This window comes from Pantherophis guttatus, chromosome 2 (assembly GCF_059756535.1).
Source record: "Pantherophis guttatus breed Tessera chromosome 2, ASM5975653v1, whole genome shotgun sequence".
Classification (NCBI taxonomy): domain Eukaryota; kingdom Metazoa; phylum Chordata; class Lepidosauria; order Squamata; family Colubridae; genus Pantherophis; species Pantherophis guttatus.
Window position 1 is genome coordinate 13,074,010 of NC_142064.1, and position 19,449 is coordinate 13,093,458.

The 19,449-nt window shown below is 42.2% G+C and overlaps 1 protein-coding gene across 1 annotated transcript in view; it reads left to right on the forward strand.

Moving 5' to 3' along the window:
- The window catches only part of LOC117654847 (tetraspanin-36-like), a 30,751-nt gene extending 14,616 nt beyond the window's left edge, over positions 1–16,135 (forward strand). Inside the window, exons 2-7 of the mRNA XM_034401776.3 lie at positions 2,528–2,719; positions 3,426–3,500; positions 4,726–4,821; positions 9,284–9,436; positions 12,735–12,812; positions 15,896–16,135. Of these exons, the coding sequence (XP_034257667.1) occupies positions 2,528–2,719; positions 3,426–3,500; positions 4,726–4,821; positions 9,284–9,436; positions 12,735–12,812; positions 15,896–15,982 (681 nt within the window). The 3' untranslated portion in view covers positions 15,983–16,135. The remainder of the gene's footprint in view (positions 1–2,527; positions 2,720–3,425; positions 3,501–4,725; positions 4,822–9,283; positions 9,437–12,734; positions 12,813–15,895) is intronic.
- The last annotated feature ends 3,314 nt before the right edge of the window (positions 16,136–19,449 follow it).

The window sequence follows — 19,449 nt, forward strand, 5'->3', positions numbered from 1 at the left end:
ACACCTACCCCCATCCTTGTGTAGGTTGGCAGGCACTACCCAGTGGGACTTGGCAACAGGCATGTGTTTATCATGTGTTTACAATCATTTGGGATCATGTGATTGCCGTTGTGACTTTCCCAGCCAGCTTCCCACAAGCAGTCAATGGACAGAAGGAAGCTGGATTCGCTTAATGACCATCGCATGACTCACTTAACAACTGTAGGGACCCTCTTAATAATGATAAGCAAGGTTGTAAAATTGGGCGCAAGTCACCGAACAGCCGCCTTCTTTAGCAACATAAATTCTGATCCCAATTATGGCCATAAGTTAAGGACGATAGCTGAAATAGAAGAACCTATGGTATAATTTGACTTTAAGTGTGCCAAATAGGCATTATGTTGGTCTCCTTGGGTTCAATGAAGCTAATGTACATAACAGGGTAACAGAGTTGGACGGGACCTTGGAGGTCTTCTAGTCCAACCCCCTGCTAGAGTTTGAAGATAACTAGGCAGAGGAGGAAATTTTTTGGTTTTTAAGGGCATGACCAATTACGATTTACATCACATGAGTTTATCTCATGTGGCCTTTTCAGTTTTGATTTTGCATATGATTAATAATCAAGTGTTTTTATCTGTTGTTCATCCATGCATTCCTTCACTCATTAGATGAAATCATGCTTTTCCTTAAAAAAAAAATCAGGCACAAGCGTAACATTCTCTTCACCAGTTTTTCTCCTCAACAACCAATTTATAATTCTGATGGGCTCAGAATCACCTAGTAAGTTTCCATAGCTGTGAATAGGTTTGAAAAACAGGCTCTTCCCCATCTTTTTTCCAGTACTTGAATTCTGACATCTCACCGGCTTTCTTTTTATCTTTTTGCTTATATTCTACTATGCTTTACCAGTTTTCAAAACTGGTTACCAGAATGTATGTGGTAGACCAGGCCTGGGCATCTATGGCCTCGTTATGATCTGTGGACATCAATATATATGTGTGTGTGTATGTATATCTATATATGTACCGCGTTTCTCCAAAAAGACCCACCTTGAAAAGAAGCCCTATCACGTTTTTGAGCGCATGTGATCAAATTAAGCCCCGCCAACAAAATTAGCCCTAATTAAGACCCCGCCCACCCCGGGTGCAACGGGTGGGGTGAGGCGCACAGGTAAAAAAATAAGCTAGGGTGAGGATGGGGGGGGTGGAGCTGCCCTACTTACCAGGCCTCGCACACCCCAACACTTGCCTTGCCTTCTGCGGTCGGTTCTTCTGCGACCGCTTGCAACCACTCGCATGCATTGTCCTGGCCTCCATTTTGTTTTGAGATGCCTGCCAGAAGGCATCTGCAACTGATAAACAGAGTTCCAGATCAGTCTGGAGCTCTGTTATTGGCTGCAGAGGGCTTTCCGGCAGGCATCTGAAGGTGAAACAGAGGCCAGGGGGATGCATGTGAGTGGTGGCAAGTGGCCGCAGAAGAAGTGGGCCAGCAGTGGGCTCCTGCTGGGCGGGGCTGTCGGTGCCACCGCCGCGAGGTGAGTCAATAATTAGAACCCTCCCAAAATAAGGCCTAGCCGTTTTTTGGGAGGTCAAAAAAAAAAATAAGACCCAGCCTTCTTTTTGGAGAAACACGGTATGTATGTATATATGTGTGTGTGTGTGTGTGTAAATCACAGACCATTTAGAATACATAGAAAAAAAGCGTCTTGAAAGTTGATAGTCAATACTGTATGGAGTGATATAAAGCTGTTACAGAATCTAGTTCTTCTGCTTTGGATACTGCAAAATCTCCTCCCAGAAGATAACAAAGAAAACCAGTTATGGAGAGGATGTGTAGCGTTCCAGACAATACTGCTGACCCTGGTCAAGCATCGTTTATATGCTATGTCCTGGTTAAAAGGAAGTGAACTACCAATAATCTTTTTCTGCTGTCCTCACCACTCTCTGCACAGTCTTCCTTTCCGAAACAGAAATACCTTCAAACCACACTGTAATACAATGTGAAAGTATAAAAGTATAAGTATAAATTAGATTTTGCTTGCAACTTGGGTGGCTGGCAGTGACATGGAATCTGGAGTGAATCTTGTATAAGATGCTGTTGGAAGGAGTCCTTTGGGTTTATAGAGGAGGTAGGTCAGGGGTCAGCAACTCATGACTCTGGAGCCGCATGTGGCTCTTTCATCCCTCTGCTGCGTCTCCCTGTCACTGGTTGGCGCCACAATTTTGAGAGGAGCTTTTGGTTAGGGGAAAGCATGGTGTGCCAGGAGAAGACTCTATGGCAAGGGGCGGGTTTTCCAGTCGGTTCCACAATTGATAGGGCTTTTGGTTAGGACAGGTAGAGGAAAAAGGACACCGCACTAGGAGGAGACTCTATGGTGGGGGAACTGGACTTCCGGTCAGCTCCAGAATTGAAGGGGGGCTTCCGGTTAGGACCTTTGTGGCTCTTTGAGGGTTTAAGGCTGCCGACCCCGAGGTAGGGTGATAGAAGATCTCTAACTGAAGCTGATTGATTGGATTACACTTTGAAACCATCTCCTTATCTTTTAAAGGGTGCAGCAGCTGGACTCTTCTATGTTGGCGCGCACGTCCTCAACGCTTACAAGGAATACGACCCTTTTCTTCAGAACCGAGATGCTCTCTTACCCCCCATAATTATCATTGCCGTTGCTGTGGTCATGATGGTCATTGGCATAGTTGGCTGCTGTGCCACCCTTCGTGAATCCAAGATTGGCCTCGGAGTGGTAAGAATAGGACCTGGCGGCTGGTGGTCCCATTTATAATAATACCATCGCATGGAGGTGATACTGGAGAGTGGGACAGTGGCCTAGAGGTGGAGCTCTCACCTCACAATCAGGAGGCTGTGAGTTCGATCCTAGGTAGCGGCAGATATTTTTCTCTCTGGGCACAATGGGTAAATATCTGCTGTGAACTTTGCATTGGTGACAGGAAGGGCAGTAAACACTCAGTTCCATTCAGTTGCCCCAACTCCACTCCAATGCAAGGGATTATGGGGTCATTAAAAGACACACACACAAAAAATGGAGGTGATGCTGGAAGGTGGACAGTGGTAGAGGTGGACATTGAGATTATCCCATTCCCAGTCACTCCATTCCTGGGCCCTTGCAGTTGCCTAATAGGAAGGGATATTTTTAGTACATTATTGGATCCAAATGATCCAGAAATCCCTGACACTTGTCAACTTGCTTGAGGGTTGATTCCATCATGCCCACAGATGTCTAAAAACCCTGTTGCCTACAGTAGAGTTTCTCAACCATGGCAATTTGAAAATGTGGACTTCCAATTCCCTGAAAGAGAGGGTAGATCTCTTGAAAGAGGGTAGATCTTTCCTCAGAACAGTCAAATCTTCCAGATGTTGGTTTGTTGGCAGCATCTGGAGAAGATCACATGTCTCTCTGCTTCTTAAGTGGTCTCCTTTTCTTTCTTCAGTTCTTGGTCATCATCCTGCTGATCTTCACTGCAGAAATGGCAGCCTTTGTCCTTGGATTTGTTTACAAAGGAAAGGTGAGTGAAAATATCTATAAAGATTATCCAGGTATTGAAGCAACACCAGTAGTCCTCAACTTAACAACTATTTGTTTAATGATTGTTCAAAGTTATGAGGACCCTGAAAAAAAGTGACTTGCAGTGGTCCTCACATGACTATTGCAGCAGCATCGCTGTGGTCACTAAGCGACTCTCCATGGGATTTAAGCATTTCTGGATTCCCCCATTGACTTTGCTTGTTAGAGACCACCTGGGAAGATTGCAAATGGTGATTTTGTGACCTTGGGGCATTGAAACCATTGTAAATACATGCTGATTGCCAAGCATAAAAATTATGATCACAAAGTGACAAAGTCACTTTGATGGTCATAAGTGCAAGGACCGGTTGCAAGTCATTTCAGTGCTTTCATAACTTTGAATAGTTATTGAATAAATGGTTGTAAATCAAGGACTACCTGTTGTTTCTTTTTTTCTTTTTTTTTTTTTGGAAAAGGTTTTTTTATTTTTTAAACAAACAAACATTTAATACATCAGTTAGCTTTCCCCTTCCAAAGTTCTTTCTTCTTCTATGTAGTTATTTCTTCTATTTTGAATCCTTATCCAATCCATTATATCAATTCGTCACTAACATAATATTCTATTCATCACATATTTATACATACTTACATAATTAGTGATTTATCTCTCTTCTCCAGCCAATAATAAAAATAATTCCATATTTTAAAATATTCTGAGTCTTCTCTATCCTTAATCATCAGGGTTAATCTATTCATTTCTGCATAATTTTAAGATTTTTTTTATTACCTCTTCTTTCAGAGGTATTTTCTCTACTTTCCAATTTTGTGCATAGACAATCCTTGTAGCTGTTATTACATGTATTATCAAATAAACATTTTCCTTGCTAGTTTTTTCAGGTAGGATACCCAATAGGAACAGCTCTGGTTTAAATTCGATACGTTTCTGTATCATTTCCTCCAGCCAACTCTTAATTCTACTCCAATAGTTTTTAGCTTCTGGACATATCCACCACATGTGATAATATGATCCTGGTGTTTAATGAAGGACTACCTGTTGCTTAAACCCTTTTATTAAGGAGGAAGAACAGCAAAACCTCATTGTTTAGAGGTGCTGCTATTTGATACACAAACCTTGCCTTTTTAAGGCTTAAAGCTTTCCATTGCATTTCAGATGGATGAAAAGATGTGATGTAATAACAATCTGTGCCTTTCTTTTTTTGCCATAGATAATAGCTGAGTTCCATGACTCTATGTCGAAAGCATTTGCAGCCTACGATGGAAAATCAGAAAACTCTCGTAGTGTAGATTACCTGCAGCAGGAGGTAGGAAAACAGGTTTTGGGCTAGCATTTGTGTCTCAATTCCTGATACGACGATATTGGTTTTGGAAACATGGATTTATTTTTATTTTGCTGTATGTTCATTCTGGTTGCAGTTTCCCTAGTTGGTGGTGGTTTTGTTTTTAAGAACAAAAAAACGGATTTTGAATTGGAGTTGGGGTAGAAATCAACATAAAATCCCTAGATAGAAGAAAAATAGCAAATCCACTGTAAAGTGAATAGAGACGGTAATGCAGGTAGTCCTTGACTTATAGCAGTTTAATTAGTGACTGTTTAAGTTACAGTGGCATTGAAAAAAGTGACTTATGTCTGTTTTTCACATTTACGAACGTTGCAGCATCCACACAGTCATGTAATCAAAATTCAGATGCTTAGCAACTGACTCGTGACGGTTGCAGTGCCCCAGAGTTATGTGATTAGCTTTTGAGACCTGACAAGCAAAGTCAATGGGGAAGTCAGATTCCCTTAATAACCATGTTACTAACTTAACAGCTGTAGGTTAGTAGGTAGGTGGATGCCGTAGATCAGGGGTGTCAAACTCAAGGCCCGCAGGCCAGATTTGGCCCGCAGGATGCTTAGATCTGGCTTGTAGGGCCAGCCTGGAAACAGCAAAGGACTGGCCCACGGTGAAAACACCCTGCCCACCCCAAGCTCCGTTTTCACTGGCAGAGGGCTATCAAAACAAACTAAAAACAAAACAAAAGGAGAAATGTTTCCCCTTTTGCAATTGAGGGAAAGAAAAGGAAGGGAAGGAAAAGGAAGGGAAGGAAAAGGAAGGAAGGTAGGAAGGAAGGAGATTATAATGAGAGTTGAGGGAGGGTCTCAGGGAAGTCCTGAGCACAGGTGCCCTTGACATGAGTTATGTCGAGCTGGTCATGCCCACCATGGCCACACCCCTCCGCCCCCCCCAGCCCTCCAAGGTCAAACACAACTCTGATGCATCCCTCAATGAAATAGAGTTTGACACCCCTGCCATAGATAAATTAGATAGATTAAATAGATAGGTATGTTGGTAGGTAGGTAGGCAGGAAGATGGATGGATGGATGGATGGATGGATGGATGGATGGATGGATGGATGGATGGATGCTTGGATGGATGGATGGATGGATGGATGGATGGATGGATGGATGGATGGATAGATAGATAGATAGATAGATAGATAGATAGATAGATAGATAGAGTCACCTTGTAGGGGAGATTCGATGGGTGGTATAAAAAATAAGTAAAAAGGTACGCCGTCCACCCTTCTTAGAAAGGCAAATGCTGAAAGCTTCTGGATTGCAAGTGTATTATATAATAATGGGAAAATCTTGAATAGATTGAGATTGTGCATTTCCCTATCAGCTCCATAGAGTTCTGTAAAGCAGGTAGAGGTTAATTAAAAACAATGGCTATGCCAGCTTTATCATCCTGCTTGCTGGATCTAGGTGTTGTATCTAGAATTCCTAGCCAAGTTGGAGGACATCATATTGGAAGGACACTGGTTTGCTAAGACATGGTTAAGCCAAGAGTTATTGACTAAATAGTAGCCAGCTAGATTTCCAAATTCACCAAAACTTAGGCTTGGTTTATAACGAAGAACCAAAACCATTTTGCCCAAAGATAAGGCCATTCTTGTGTATAAATTTATCTAATTCTTTCACTTTATTTTTGCAACATTCACCTGAGGTTAACAGTATAAAATATTCAATAAGGTTTAGATTTTATTGTAATTTTTTAAAATTAATATATTCTGTTTTAGGATCTTTTTTTCAGCAGAAATTTATTATTTATTATTATTTATTTATTATCTGGGCTTGTATGCCGCCCTCTCTCCAAAGGACTCAGGGCGGCTCACAACAATAAATACACAAATTCAATTATAAAATATAACAGATATAAAAACCCGTTAAAATCACATTTAAAAATCCTTTCAGTCCAATCCGGCCAGGCCAAATAGCCATGGTTTAAGATCACGGCGGAAGGAGCAAAGGTCAGGAGCCACCCGGAGCTCCAGGGGGAGCTGATTCCACAGAGTAGGCGCGCCCACAGAGAAGGCACGCTCCCTTATTTATTTCTTATTTATTTAAGAAATGTTGATCATATTACCCTGTTTCCACCAAAATAAGACATCCCCTGATAATAAGCCCAATCGGGCTTTTGAGTGCATGGCAATAAGGCCAAGCGCTTATTTCAGGGTTCAAAAAAAATATAAGACAGGGTCTTATTTTGGGGGAAACACAGTAGTGTCTTATTTTGGGGGAAACACAGTAGTGTCTTATTTTGGGGGAAACACAGTAGTGTCGTGATGAATGGCTCGGTAGGAAAGATCTTATCTGTTAGAGTTGCAAAGAGATGGTTTTGCTTCCAAAGTAATGATTGCATTTAAACAAGTGTTTCCTGATCATGTGAAAAAAATACAACATTCTCAATACATTGTTGTTCCAAAAATTAGCTATACAGAGCTGATACTCTATTTAAAGAGATTAGAGACCAGTTCTCTTCCTAAATCTCACTTTTTCAATTAGACTAAAATTAGGGAGGGAGGAAGGAAGGGTGGATTACTGCAGTCAATCTATCATTCCGGTGACCATATTTTCTTGGAAAAAGGACAAACCTGAAAAAGAGGCAAATATGAAAGAGATTCATAAAGGGTAAAACATTTTAATTCTTAATGTTTATAACTTTGCTTTACAAAGGAAGATTCAGGTGCAAAACCAACAAAAAAAACTTTGTAAAAATGCATATTGTAATAAAGATATCTAAAATTGAACCCTATGTATAAATGTATGAAAAAAGACAATTCAATGTCCATGTTTTTCACACAATGTGAAAAACTGCGCACTGTGGTACCATTTGTACAGTAAACAATTGTCCTAAAAGAAAGGACAAAAGTGATTTTGTGAAAAATAAGTCCCATCTAAAAGACAGCTTTCTGAAATAAAGGCCTGTCCTTACAATACGGTCACTGTATGAATTGAGTTTTCACCAGAGGGATTAATCTTTCGCAGAACATAACGAAGGATCCGGTGAGAATCTTAACAAAACTTGAGAAAAGATGAATGTGTGTTTGGCCCTTAGATAGGAGGCCCTGGAAAATAAAGGTTATTTTTTAAAGCTAGACAAGGCAATGAAAAATTACTTTATTGCCCCCCCAAAAAAAAACCTACATAGTTGTTCCCACATAAACATCACAAGGGAAGGTCAAGTTGAAACAGTTTTTTTTTTCTTTTCATTGTGAAGCATCAGCAACAATAGTTTGATGTTTCTGGAAAGTTCTCCAGCATACTGAATCTGGGCAGGAGTCTCCACAACACACAGATGCCAATTTCAGCACTTGATTGCAGTGTTTTCCCAAAGAGGAAGAGAGTCTGTATATTATATTACGAGCCATGGTGGCGCAGTGATTAGAGTGCAGTACTGCAGGCTACTTCTGTTGACTGCCGGCTGCCTGTAATTTGGCAGTTCGAATCTCACCAGGCTCATGGTTGACTCAGCCTTCCATCCTTCCGAGGTGGGTAAAATGAGGACCTGTTGTGGTCCGCCAGCATGCTGTGGAGCTGGCAGCGCAGTCGAACAGCGATGAGGCTGAGGAAGAACAGGGGCTAGTCCTGGAGGCTGGGGAAGGCCCGGATGAGGGCTCTGCGTAGGAGGCAGAGATGGGGCCAGGGAGTGAGGTGCGGACTTCAGAGCCTCCAGAGGCTGACAGTAGAGAGGCAGAGGAACAGGAGGAGCCTGTTCCTAGTGCACGTATGAGAAGAGCAGCTAAAGCAAAGAGGACAAATCGGGAGTAAGGCCAAGAGATGATTGGCCCGTCCCATAAGGCTTAAAAGACCAGCAATGGCTCTTGGGCTCTTTGTCGGAAAACAACATTGATAGACTTTTTCTTGTCTTGCTGCACTTATCTCTGGTCGGCGTCTTCTGCTTCTGAACTTTTGCCAAGAGAAGCCTTTGGCAGTTTGCCTAATTATACCAAGGTTGGTGATTAGACTGAAGAATTTGTGTTATGAAGAGTTTGTTTTGCTTTAGTTTGGACTACGCTGAGAATGAGTTAATTCTCAGCTGTTCTAATAAAGTCTGTGTCAGTGCTGGGACGCTGACAGTCTGTTTGTTTTGGAATTGTTTGCGTCGATTGTTACCTAATTGGACCAGGGTCACAACAGGACCCAGATTGTTGGGGGAAAGAGGCCGATTCTGTAAATTGCTTAGAGAGGGCTGTAAAGCACTGTAAAGCAGTATATAAGTCTTACTGCTATTGCTATTATGGCTCTTACTGAGCATTCTTTACCTGGCACTGTCCAGACGCATGGAATTCTGGGGGATTCTGGGACTTGCCATTCTAGCACATCTGGAGGGTATCACGTTCTGGAGAAGGTGACCTTGAGGGATAAGCCCTCCAAGTCTCAAAGGCAAATGAACTGAACTTTGGATGTGCCTCTTCCAACCACAGTTGTTGCTCTTTCAGCTTCAGTGTTGCGGTGTCCAAAACTACACTGACTGGATTGGGACTCAGTGGTTCATAGGCAACCATACTCTTCCTCTGAGCTGCTGCAAGCAAGGTCCGGCTTTCAAGAATTGCACAGGACAACTGAGTGAGAAGCATCTTGTCAACACCCAAGTAAGAGCATTCAGAGTTTGCTTGAGTGTGATCAAAGTTGTAGGAAACGAGAATTTAAATTGTATGAACCAGCTTCCTACAATGTTGGTTTGGGGTTTTTTTTGGCTTTGCTGGCTGTCTTTTCTTAACCTTACTCTGGAATATATGTCTCCTGTTTCAAATACAAAATTCCTCTCCCTACATATATGTGGAGATTCTCAATCATCCAAGCCATTGTTGTCTCAAAGGTGGTTTTTTTCAAAAGACAACTGGACTATGTTTTTAAGAGCCGTGGTGGTGTAGTGGTTAGCATGCGGTATTGCAGGCTGACTCTGCCCACTGCCAGGAGTTCAATCCTGACAGATTGGCTCAGCCTTCCATCCTTCTGAGGTTGATAAAATGAGGGCCCAGATTGTTGGGGGCAAGATGCTGACTCTAGAAACCATTTAGAGAGGGCTGTAAAGCGGTATATAAATAAGTGCTATTGCTGTTTTTTCCCTTGAGGAAGAAAATGTTTTGCTTCTCATCCAAGAAGCTTCATCAGTTCTGGCTATACGGTGGCGGTGGTGGGGAAATGGAAAGATTAGTTCCAACGGGACGTTGGGTGTGTGTCGAAGGATTATATTTCTTTGCAGTCATATAATACATATGAGTGCAAAGAATATAATACCTCCTATCAGAACTAATCCTTTCATTCCCCCACTTCTCCCACCACCAGCCAGCTAGAACTGATGAAGCCTCTTGGATGAAAAGCAAAACGTCTTCTTCCTCAATGGGGAAAAAACACAGTCCAGTTGCCTTTTGAAAAATCACGTTTGAGAGTCCTCTCCCTACATTTAACTTCAAAGAAAACACTTGTCTACCAGCCCTTTCATATTTGTGGATTGAGCTGATGAAACCAATATGTACTATCATACATATAACTGGTGGAATTCACTGCCCCAAGTTAGGGTTTCATCCAATTTGCTTGAGGGGAATAGAATAATCTAAACCAAGAATGACACACAGTGATCTTCCAAGATGAGTTCTTTATTGTTCTCACACTTATACCGTTTCCCCGAAAATATGACCTACCCTTGAAAGTAAGTAAGTCAAGCGTAAGCTTGATTTTTAGCACGTGTGCTCAAGGTCGACTCAGCCTTCCATCCTTTCTAAGGTGGGTAAAATGAGGACCCGGTTTGTGGGGGCAATAAGCTGACTTTGTATAAAATATACAAAAGTATGAAGGCTATTGCTTAACGCATTGTAAGCCGCCCTGAGTCTCCGGAGAAGGGTGGCATATAAAAATAAATAAATGAAATAAATGAAATGAATGAATATTTATTTATTTTTTATTTATTTTATATCAAATTTATATACCGCCCTTCTCCCTGAGGACTCAGGGCGGTGTACAGCCAAATAAAAACATAAACTACGAACATTAAAATACTATTAAAAGATATATATAAATTTGGCCCTGTAATTAAAAAACAATGACAAACCAGTTAAAAACATTTAAAAGTGTTAAGCCAGCCCGGCTTGCTGAAAAAAAAAAAGTTTTAAGGGCACGGCGGAAGGCACTGAGGTCTTGGATTCTCCTTATCTCTGGGGGCAGCTGATTCCAGAGGGTAGGTGCCCCCACAGAGAAGGCCCTCCTCCTGGGGGTCACCAGCCTACATTGTTTGGCTGATGGCACCCTGAGGAAGCCCTCTCTGTGGAAGCACACAGGTCGTTGGGAGGCTGTCGGTAGCAGCAGGCGGTCTCAAAGATATCTAGGTCCTATGCCATGGAGCGCTTTAAAGGTGATAACCAACACCTTGAAGCGCACCCGGAAGACCACTGGGAGCCAGTGGAGCTCACGCAGGAGAGGTGTTGTATGGGACTGCCATGCAGCTCCCGTAACTACCCGCGCGGCCGCATTCTGGACCAGTTGGAGCCTCCGGGTGCCCCACAAGGGGAGCCCCATGTAGAGAACGTTACAGTAGTCCAGGCGAGATGAAAATAAATATAAGCCCTGCCCCCCAAAATAAACCCTAATTAAGATCCCGCTCACTCCAGAGTGCACAGGTAAAAATTAAGCTACGGTGGGGATGGTGGAGCTGTCCTACTACTTACTTTTGGATAATTGTAGCCAGGCCCCTATCACAGCCCGACACTGCCTTTCCGGCCCATTTCTTCTGCAGCTGGCAAGGCTTTCCTGAAGGCTTCTGTAGCTGATAACAAGATAACAGAGCTGCAGCTCTCTTATTGGCTGCAGAGGCCTTCAGGAAAGCCTTGCCGGCCACAGAAGAAGTTCCTGAAGGCCTCTGACAGCAAAAAGGAGGCCGGGGGTGATGCCCGCAAGTGAGGTTACTCAGTGGCTGATATCCCCCGAAAATAAGACGTGCCTTTTTTGGTGGCAAAAAAAATATAAGACAGGATCTTATTTTCAGAGAAACATGGTAGACAAAATCTTGAAAGATGTAGGACTCTACTATCTCCATCTACAATATACTCTGGGAATTATTAGGGAGGAGCCGTGTTCATCCTCTTTCTATCACACATAATATCTGAGCTGAGTTGCCTCTTATTCCTCTGGACTGTTGCACCCCTTCCCTCCTGAGGATCCACCTCCTCACTATAGTCCATCATCAAGTCTCTGATTGGCTATTGTGGAAAATATGACAATGGACTAGCTTGGTGTTTCTCAACCTTGGCAACTTTAAAATGAGTGGACTTCAAGTCATGGCTGGCTGGAGAATTCTAGGAATTAAAGCCCATCCATCTTAAAGTTACCAAAGATGAAAACATTGGACTAGATCAGAGGTCTTCAAACTTGGCAGCTTTAAGACTTGTGGACTTCAACTCCCAGAATTCTCCAGGCAGATTTAAAACTTGTGGACTTCAACTCCAGAATTCTCCAGCCAGCTGGCTGGAGAATTCTGGGAGTTAAAGTCCACAAGTCTTAAAGCTGCCAAGTTTTAGGACCCCTGGACTAGATGAACTTCTGGGCAGGTCCAGAGGCCTTTGTGTCCTTATCCTTATAGAGCCGTGGTGGCGTAGGTGGTTAGAATGCAGTACTGCAGGCTAACTCACTGCTCACTCCAGCAGTTCGATTCTGAGCGGGCAAGGTTTACTCAGCCTTCCATCCTTCCGAGGTGAGTAATACGAGGACCCAGATGGTTGGAGGCAACATGCAGATTCTGTAAGCAGCTTAGAGAGGGCTGTAAAGCCCCTTGAAGTGGTATATAAGTGCTATTGCTATCTTTACCAAGTTCTTGAACAAAACTCTTAAACTTTTCTACAAAACTCTTTGAGCTTATGTAATCAATTCTTCTCCATCATCTCCCCTCACTAACAGGGCTGTGAAAAGATAATAGATCTCCGTGACCTGCTCAATTACGCGATGCTCATTGTCTTGGCTTTTGCCATTGTGAAGGTATGTGTGATTGCCAAGTTTGAACATGTTTTTCAGTTGGGTTTATCCAGGGACTGGAAAGAAAAAACTGCATGGTGGACCCCAAATGGTTCCAATCCACTTTCAATCCGAATGGCCTGCTCTTCTCGTTCCCATCCTGATTTGGTTTTTTTTTAAAAAAAAGAAAAGAAAGAAAGAAAAAACACAACATTCAAAATTGGCTGTTTCTGTTTAAATGGTGGCGATTGTTGTGACCCAGGCCCAAGTAGGTATTATCAGACTCAATCAGTTCAAAACAAACAGACTTTATTAGAACAGCTGAGAATTAACTCATTCTCAGCATAGTCCAAACTAATTCAAAACAAATTCTTCATAACACAGTTCTTCAGCCTTATCACCAACCTTGGTCTAATTAGGCAACCTGCCAAAGGCTTTTCTTGGCAAAAGTTCAGAAGCAGAAGACCCCAACAAGAAATAAATGCAGCAAGACAAGAAACAAATCTATCAATGTTGTTTTCCGATAAAGAGCCCAAGAGCCATTGCTGGTCTTTTAAGCCTTATGGGAAGGGCCAATCATCTCCTGGCCTTACTCCTGAGTCGTCCTTTTTGCTTTAGCTGCTTTGCCTTCTGGCAGCTCTTCTCATGCATGCACTAGGAACAGGCTCCTCCTGTTCCTCTGCCTCTCTGCTGTCCAACTCTGGAGGCTCCGGAGTCCGAGCATCACTCCCAGATGGCCCTGGCCCCATCTCTGCCTCCAATGCAGAGCCCTCATCCAGGCCTTCCCCAGCCTCCAGGACTGGCCCATGTTCTTCCTCAGACTCCTCGCTGTCCAACTCCACTACCAGCTCCACAGGCTGCTGGCGGACCACAACAGTGATCCTGGAGGTTTCCTGCAGTCCAAGAGTTTTCATAGATGGTCGCTAGAGAAACATGGCCTTATCCTGCCAGTCTCCTCTAATGTTCTTTTGATTCTAAAGGTTTTTATCTTTTCATTTGCTCAATTGAAAACTCCACCCATCAGATTAAGTGGAACATTCCAAGGGCTCTTGTCTTCCCTTCGAAAGCTTAAGCAATTATCATTCAGTTATATTTCTATCGCTGCCGTTTCTAGCCTAGTTGGTGTCTTTCCAGGGCCAGTTAACGAAATTGATTCATTATTTGCTTGGATCTTCTGTTATGAGTAATCACACATAGCCGTAATCCACAAACAGCCAGTGGTTTCTTTTAAAAAAAACCAGAAGCGCAGGGTTCATGCAGTATTTACTTTATAAACCATGATTTACAAACCATGCCACCAGGGGTGGGCTGCTGGAGGTTCGCAGGGGTTCAGGAGAACCTCTAGCTAAGATTCTGCGCAGTTCGGAGAACTCCCAAATCCCACTGCTGGTTAGCCCAGCCCAACCCGCCCCTCCAGGAGTCCCCATGTGGCCTGTTTTGGATGCAGGTAAGTGCAGGGTATGCGCGGAGGCTCGGGGAGGGCAAAAAACAGGCCTACTGGAAGTTCAGGAACCGTTTCCGGCCTCCAGAGGGCATCCAGAGCCTGGGGAGGCCGTTTTCGCCATCCTGGAGGCTCGAGGAAAGCCTTCAGAGCATGGCGAGGGCAAACACCCCCCCCCCCGTGGTGCAGGAGGCTGACTAGGCCACGCCCACCATGGCCACGCCCACCCAGCAACCGGGTAGAGAACCCCTTGCTAAAATTTTTGAAGCCCACCCCTGCATGCCACCCATGATCGTGCTACATGTAGCTATGGCTTGCTTAGTCCTGATTGTTGAATAAACTGTAATGGACTGAATCCAAACAGTACATCAGGCCACAAACCTTGGTTAGAATTAGAAACTACACAATGCAATAAGCCAAAACTAAGCAAGTTATGGAATCAACCCCACTATTAGATTGTTTGCATCATTACTCTGGTGTTAACTTGGACCTGCAGGCAATAATATTTTGCAGTCCAATTTAGTGCCTTTTGATTGATTCTAAAGAAGGGGGTAGACAACCTGCGTCCCTCCAGACATTTTGGTCTATGGATCCCATTGAGTTCTTCCATGGTACAAGCCCTTCTGTTGTTTTATTATGAAGCCACAAAGATCTGGAGAATACCAGATTGTTTATAGCCCTGAGTTATAACTACCTTCATATTCTCCAGTTGGTTTCTCACTTGATGTGTCACACACCAAGGATTGTGCTAACTGAAATGGATAGAGCATATATAGGTAGTCCTTACCTTATGACCATAATGGAGTCTGCCCATTACGGTTGTAAGTCATAATGATCATAAAACAGGTCACTCACATGACCAGCCTGATTTTACAGTCTTTTATTTAACAATAGTTTAGTAAACACCATGGTTGGTTGGTTCGCTCTGGGCCAGTTTAGCCCCAAACTGGAAGTAAATGGTTGCCAAGTACCTGGCATGTGGTCACATGACTTCAGAGGAGCATTGGAACTTTGAATCTAGGTTGTGGGTACCCCCCTCCATGGAGCTCAGTCGGAACGTCAAACGGTTGCTAAGCAACTGGTCATAAATTGAGGACTACCTATAATCCAGAATATCTAGAGGACACTCAGAAGGGCAAAACTGAATTTGATAGAGAAATGAAAATCAATAGTTGTAAAGAGAATGTTAAGGGTCAGATTTGAGAGAAGAGCAATCTATTTTCAAACTATAAATTCTGTAAAGATTGCCAAGTATGGGGTCCTTTGTGCTCTCTAAGCTTGATAGCTTTCTTATAGGCATTTCATTACCAAACTAGGTAACATCATCAGTGCTACCTAAAACTAAATCCCAGAATCCAAGAGGCCCCGGAGTCTGAATGGGTGGTCAACATGTCCTGCCATCCACTATCTACTGCAGAACACAATATTTTACAGAGAGGCCTCCACTTCAATACAGGTGATGCTAATCAACTAAAATTCTAGAAGGAACATTTAAAACCAGCAGCCCTGATGATGTTACCTAGTTTGGTAGTGAAATGTCTGCAAGAAAAGATGCCAAGCTGAGAAAGGATCAAGGACCCCACAGTTCAACTTTGACCTACAAATATTCTCTTCGATGCTTTGCACACAGACTGAAAGATTAATTACAGGGTTTTTTTCCTTTCAGTTTTTTGGAATGCTTGGGATCTGCGTGTTGGCCTGCAAGAAGGAAAGCCAAGGGTATCAGTCCCTGAGCACCGGAGTGTTTGCCTGACCAAGAAATAGATGACTCTTCCTTTTGGGATCTCCATGAACAAAAATGGAAAGATATCTTGAGTAGAAAGCATTAGCCTACTTTTTATGAAATCCCAAAAGAGATTACACTGGCTTTCAGAAGTCGTATTAAAGGTGAAATAGTTGGCATTAACATCCTGATAAGCCTGAGATTTGTCTGATGTAGTTGAAATTAAGGTGCCCTTTTTTTAAACAGCAGATGGAGACATTCACCAGAAAAGGCAGACCAACGCTTGCAATTCCAGTGCCTGATGATATAATTTGTGAATCTATCCTTGAAGAGAGACTTAAAGAAATTATTTTTTTACCCAAGACACACTTTTTCCTTGATTGGCTAGGCCATTGGCATATGGTAAATGGCTAGATGCTTATAGCAAATCTCTAAAATCCAGTGGAAATGGCAGTTTCCAGTTAGATATGTTGAAATCCACTCTGAGGTAAATGTTGGGAATATAGCATGCCTTGGATTGAAGCTGGATTCTTTTCCCAAGAAAAATTATAGGGTATGAATGCGGACAATTTCTTTTACTCTAGACTGATATTTTCTAGAGTAACTTGAAAGATTTAGACATAGGCAGACTTTATCTGGTAGTGACCAGCTTTTCTTACAGAATATCCATTAAATGTCTGACCATATGAATTCTTTTGCTCAGAAGTTGAGTTAGGTCAGAAATGCATATAAGATTCCATTTTTTTTAGCTCATGATGATGAATTCTGGTGGTAAAGGTTCTCCAAACTGACAATTCATATAGGGGAAGCACAATGCAGTTGTAACATAATCCCTAAAAGAGGTTTCAGAGTGTCCAACTTTGGAAACATTAAAATTTGTGGACTTGAACTTCCAGAATTCCCCAACCACCCATACTTGCTGGAGAATTCTGGGAGTTGAAGTCCACTAGTCTTAAAGTTGCCAAGGTTGGACATCCCTATTTTAAGCAAAGAAGATACTCTGCTCTAAATATCAATCACAGCCTTATCTCTGAAAAAATATATATTTATTCCTTGTTACCACTGCATCCTTAGTTCTGGTCTATCAAAACTAAGTACAATTCCCAGCTATAAATTTGTTGAGCTACAGAACAAAATCAGAGTTGCAAGAATCCTTCAGAAGTGATGGATTAATTACTTATTCCTAGCCATATCTGCACAGAGTAATTATGTATTTCAGAGACACCAGGTTACAGAAGGCTGATATAGGTGTATATGGTTTTAATTTTTTAGTCTTTATTCGCTGGATTGCTCCAGTTTGAATACAGTCTATTTTTGGTCCCAATAATCAAGTAGGCACCACAGTTGAGTAAAACCTGGAAACATGATGCTACTTTCATTCCAACAACTGAGCTTGATATTATTCTGCATTCTTGGATGGTATTAAAACAATTTCTCCAGATGAAGGGTGTTGATTTGTTGGGGCACGAACAGATGTATTCTTCATCTTTTGTCGTTTTGTTTTTGTTAGCAAAGAAACAACTTACATAGCATATATGTTGCTGGGGGGAAAAGCAACAGTTTTGGTTTTTCAAACCATCTCTCTTTCATTTTTGAGTATTGTATGGCTACTTAGATTACATAAAGAGCCTCCTGAAACCCTAAATAAAAACTTCAAAAAAAAGTGCAGTATTTTATTTCATTTGAAAATACAAGGAGAATTGAAAAAGCCAGTGTGTAAAATAATAACACAAGGACACGAAGATATTTTAGTTAAACTTCTGATGATTTCACAAGCAACTTGGAAAATATAGAAGGACTTTGCTAGTGTCCTGTTCTGGAATTATTATTTCCCCCCCCCCATTTTTAATACATTTTCTGGGTTTCTATCATACATAGAATGGCAAAATATTCAATGACTTTTCGACAATTTGCTGTGGAATTCACCTACTACATACAATAAAGTCTCCAAGATGAATTTAGGTCACGACTCCACTTACACTTCCATGGAGCTGGCACTATGGTGGTGCTATGTAATTGCTACCTTCTTGAATTATTAAAAAAATATCCCAGTCTTAATTTTGAACTCTGGAATCACTTGGTGGTCTCCCATCCAAGTGCCAATCAGGCCCATCCCTCAGAGTTTCAGAATCCACTCAAGATCTGCCAGGAACAAATGAGAATAAGGAAAGAGAAGCCAGACTATACTATTACAGCAAATTCCTGCATCTTCTCATTTGTTTGCTAAAGTTGTATTCATACAACCCATGATTGAACCAGTCCTTATATATTATGCATAAAACATAATACATAACACAAGATATTGCAAAGGCACAAACAAGAGAAAAGACCTGGTTAAAACAAACTATATTGTTTGAATGCAAAACTAGATTTTTTTTTATGTTATGTGTGCTTGGATAAGTCCAGTTTACACCTAAGAACTGATGAATGGTTTTGCTAAGCTTTCCAAATAACTTGGAAACTGGTTGCAAGCAAACGATCACTAGATTTCAGCATACCTTTTGCTTGAATACTGGAACCGTTGCATTCCCAGTTTCATCCCTCACTTCAGGCTTCCATTTAGCTTCAACTGAATTGTAAGGCTGAATAGGGACGCAGATTTTACTGCTCAGACTTCCAGTTGAGTGTTGCTGCCCTTATAAACAACAGTTTCAGGAATTGGGCATGGCTAAGGCTCAGTGATGGGATTCAAGTAATTTAACAACCGGTTCTCTGCCCTAATGATTTCTTCCAACAACCAGTTTGCAAACTGCTCAGAAAGTTAACAACCGGTTCTCCTGAAGTGGTGCGAACTGGCTGAATCCCATCACTGCTAAGGCTATTGAAAAGAAGGGTAGGGGGTGACAACAGTATTCCAATATCCAATATTTGAGGGGCTGCCACAAAGAAGACAGGTCAGATCAACCTATTTTCCAAAGCACCAGAAGGCAAGGCAAGAAACAATGGATGGAAAGTAATTGAGAGAAGCAACCTAGAACTTCCTAACAGAGAACAATTAACCAGTGGAACAACTTGCCTTCAGAAGTTGTGGGTGCTCCCATCACTGGAGGCTTTTAAGAAGAGACTGGACAGCCACTTGTCTGAAATGGCATAAAGTCTCTCGCTTGAGCAGGGGATTGAACTAGAAGACCTCCAAAGTCCCTTCCAATTCCGATATTCTGTTATTGGTCAGAATTGCTGCCATGAAATACAGGTAGCCCTTGACTTACAATTACCAAGAGAGGCACTTGTTAAGTGAGTTGTGCCTCCTTTTATGCCACAGTTGTCAAATGAATCACTGCAGTTAAGTGAATCATGCAGTCGCTAAACAAATCTGATTTCTCCCGTTGACTTGGCTTATCAGAAGCCATCTGGGAAGATCACAGCTCGTGATCTAAATGACCCCGGGACTGCAACTCACTGTTAAATACATGCCGGTTGGCAGGTGCCCAAATTTTGATCATGTGACAATGGGGATGCTACAATGGTGTGAAAACTGGTCATAAGTCACTTTTTAA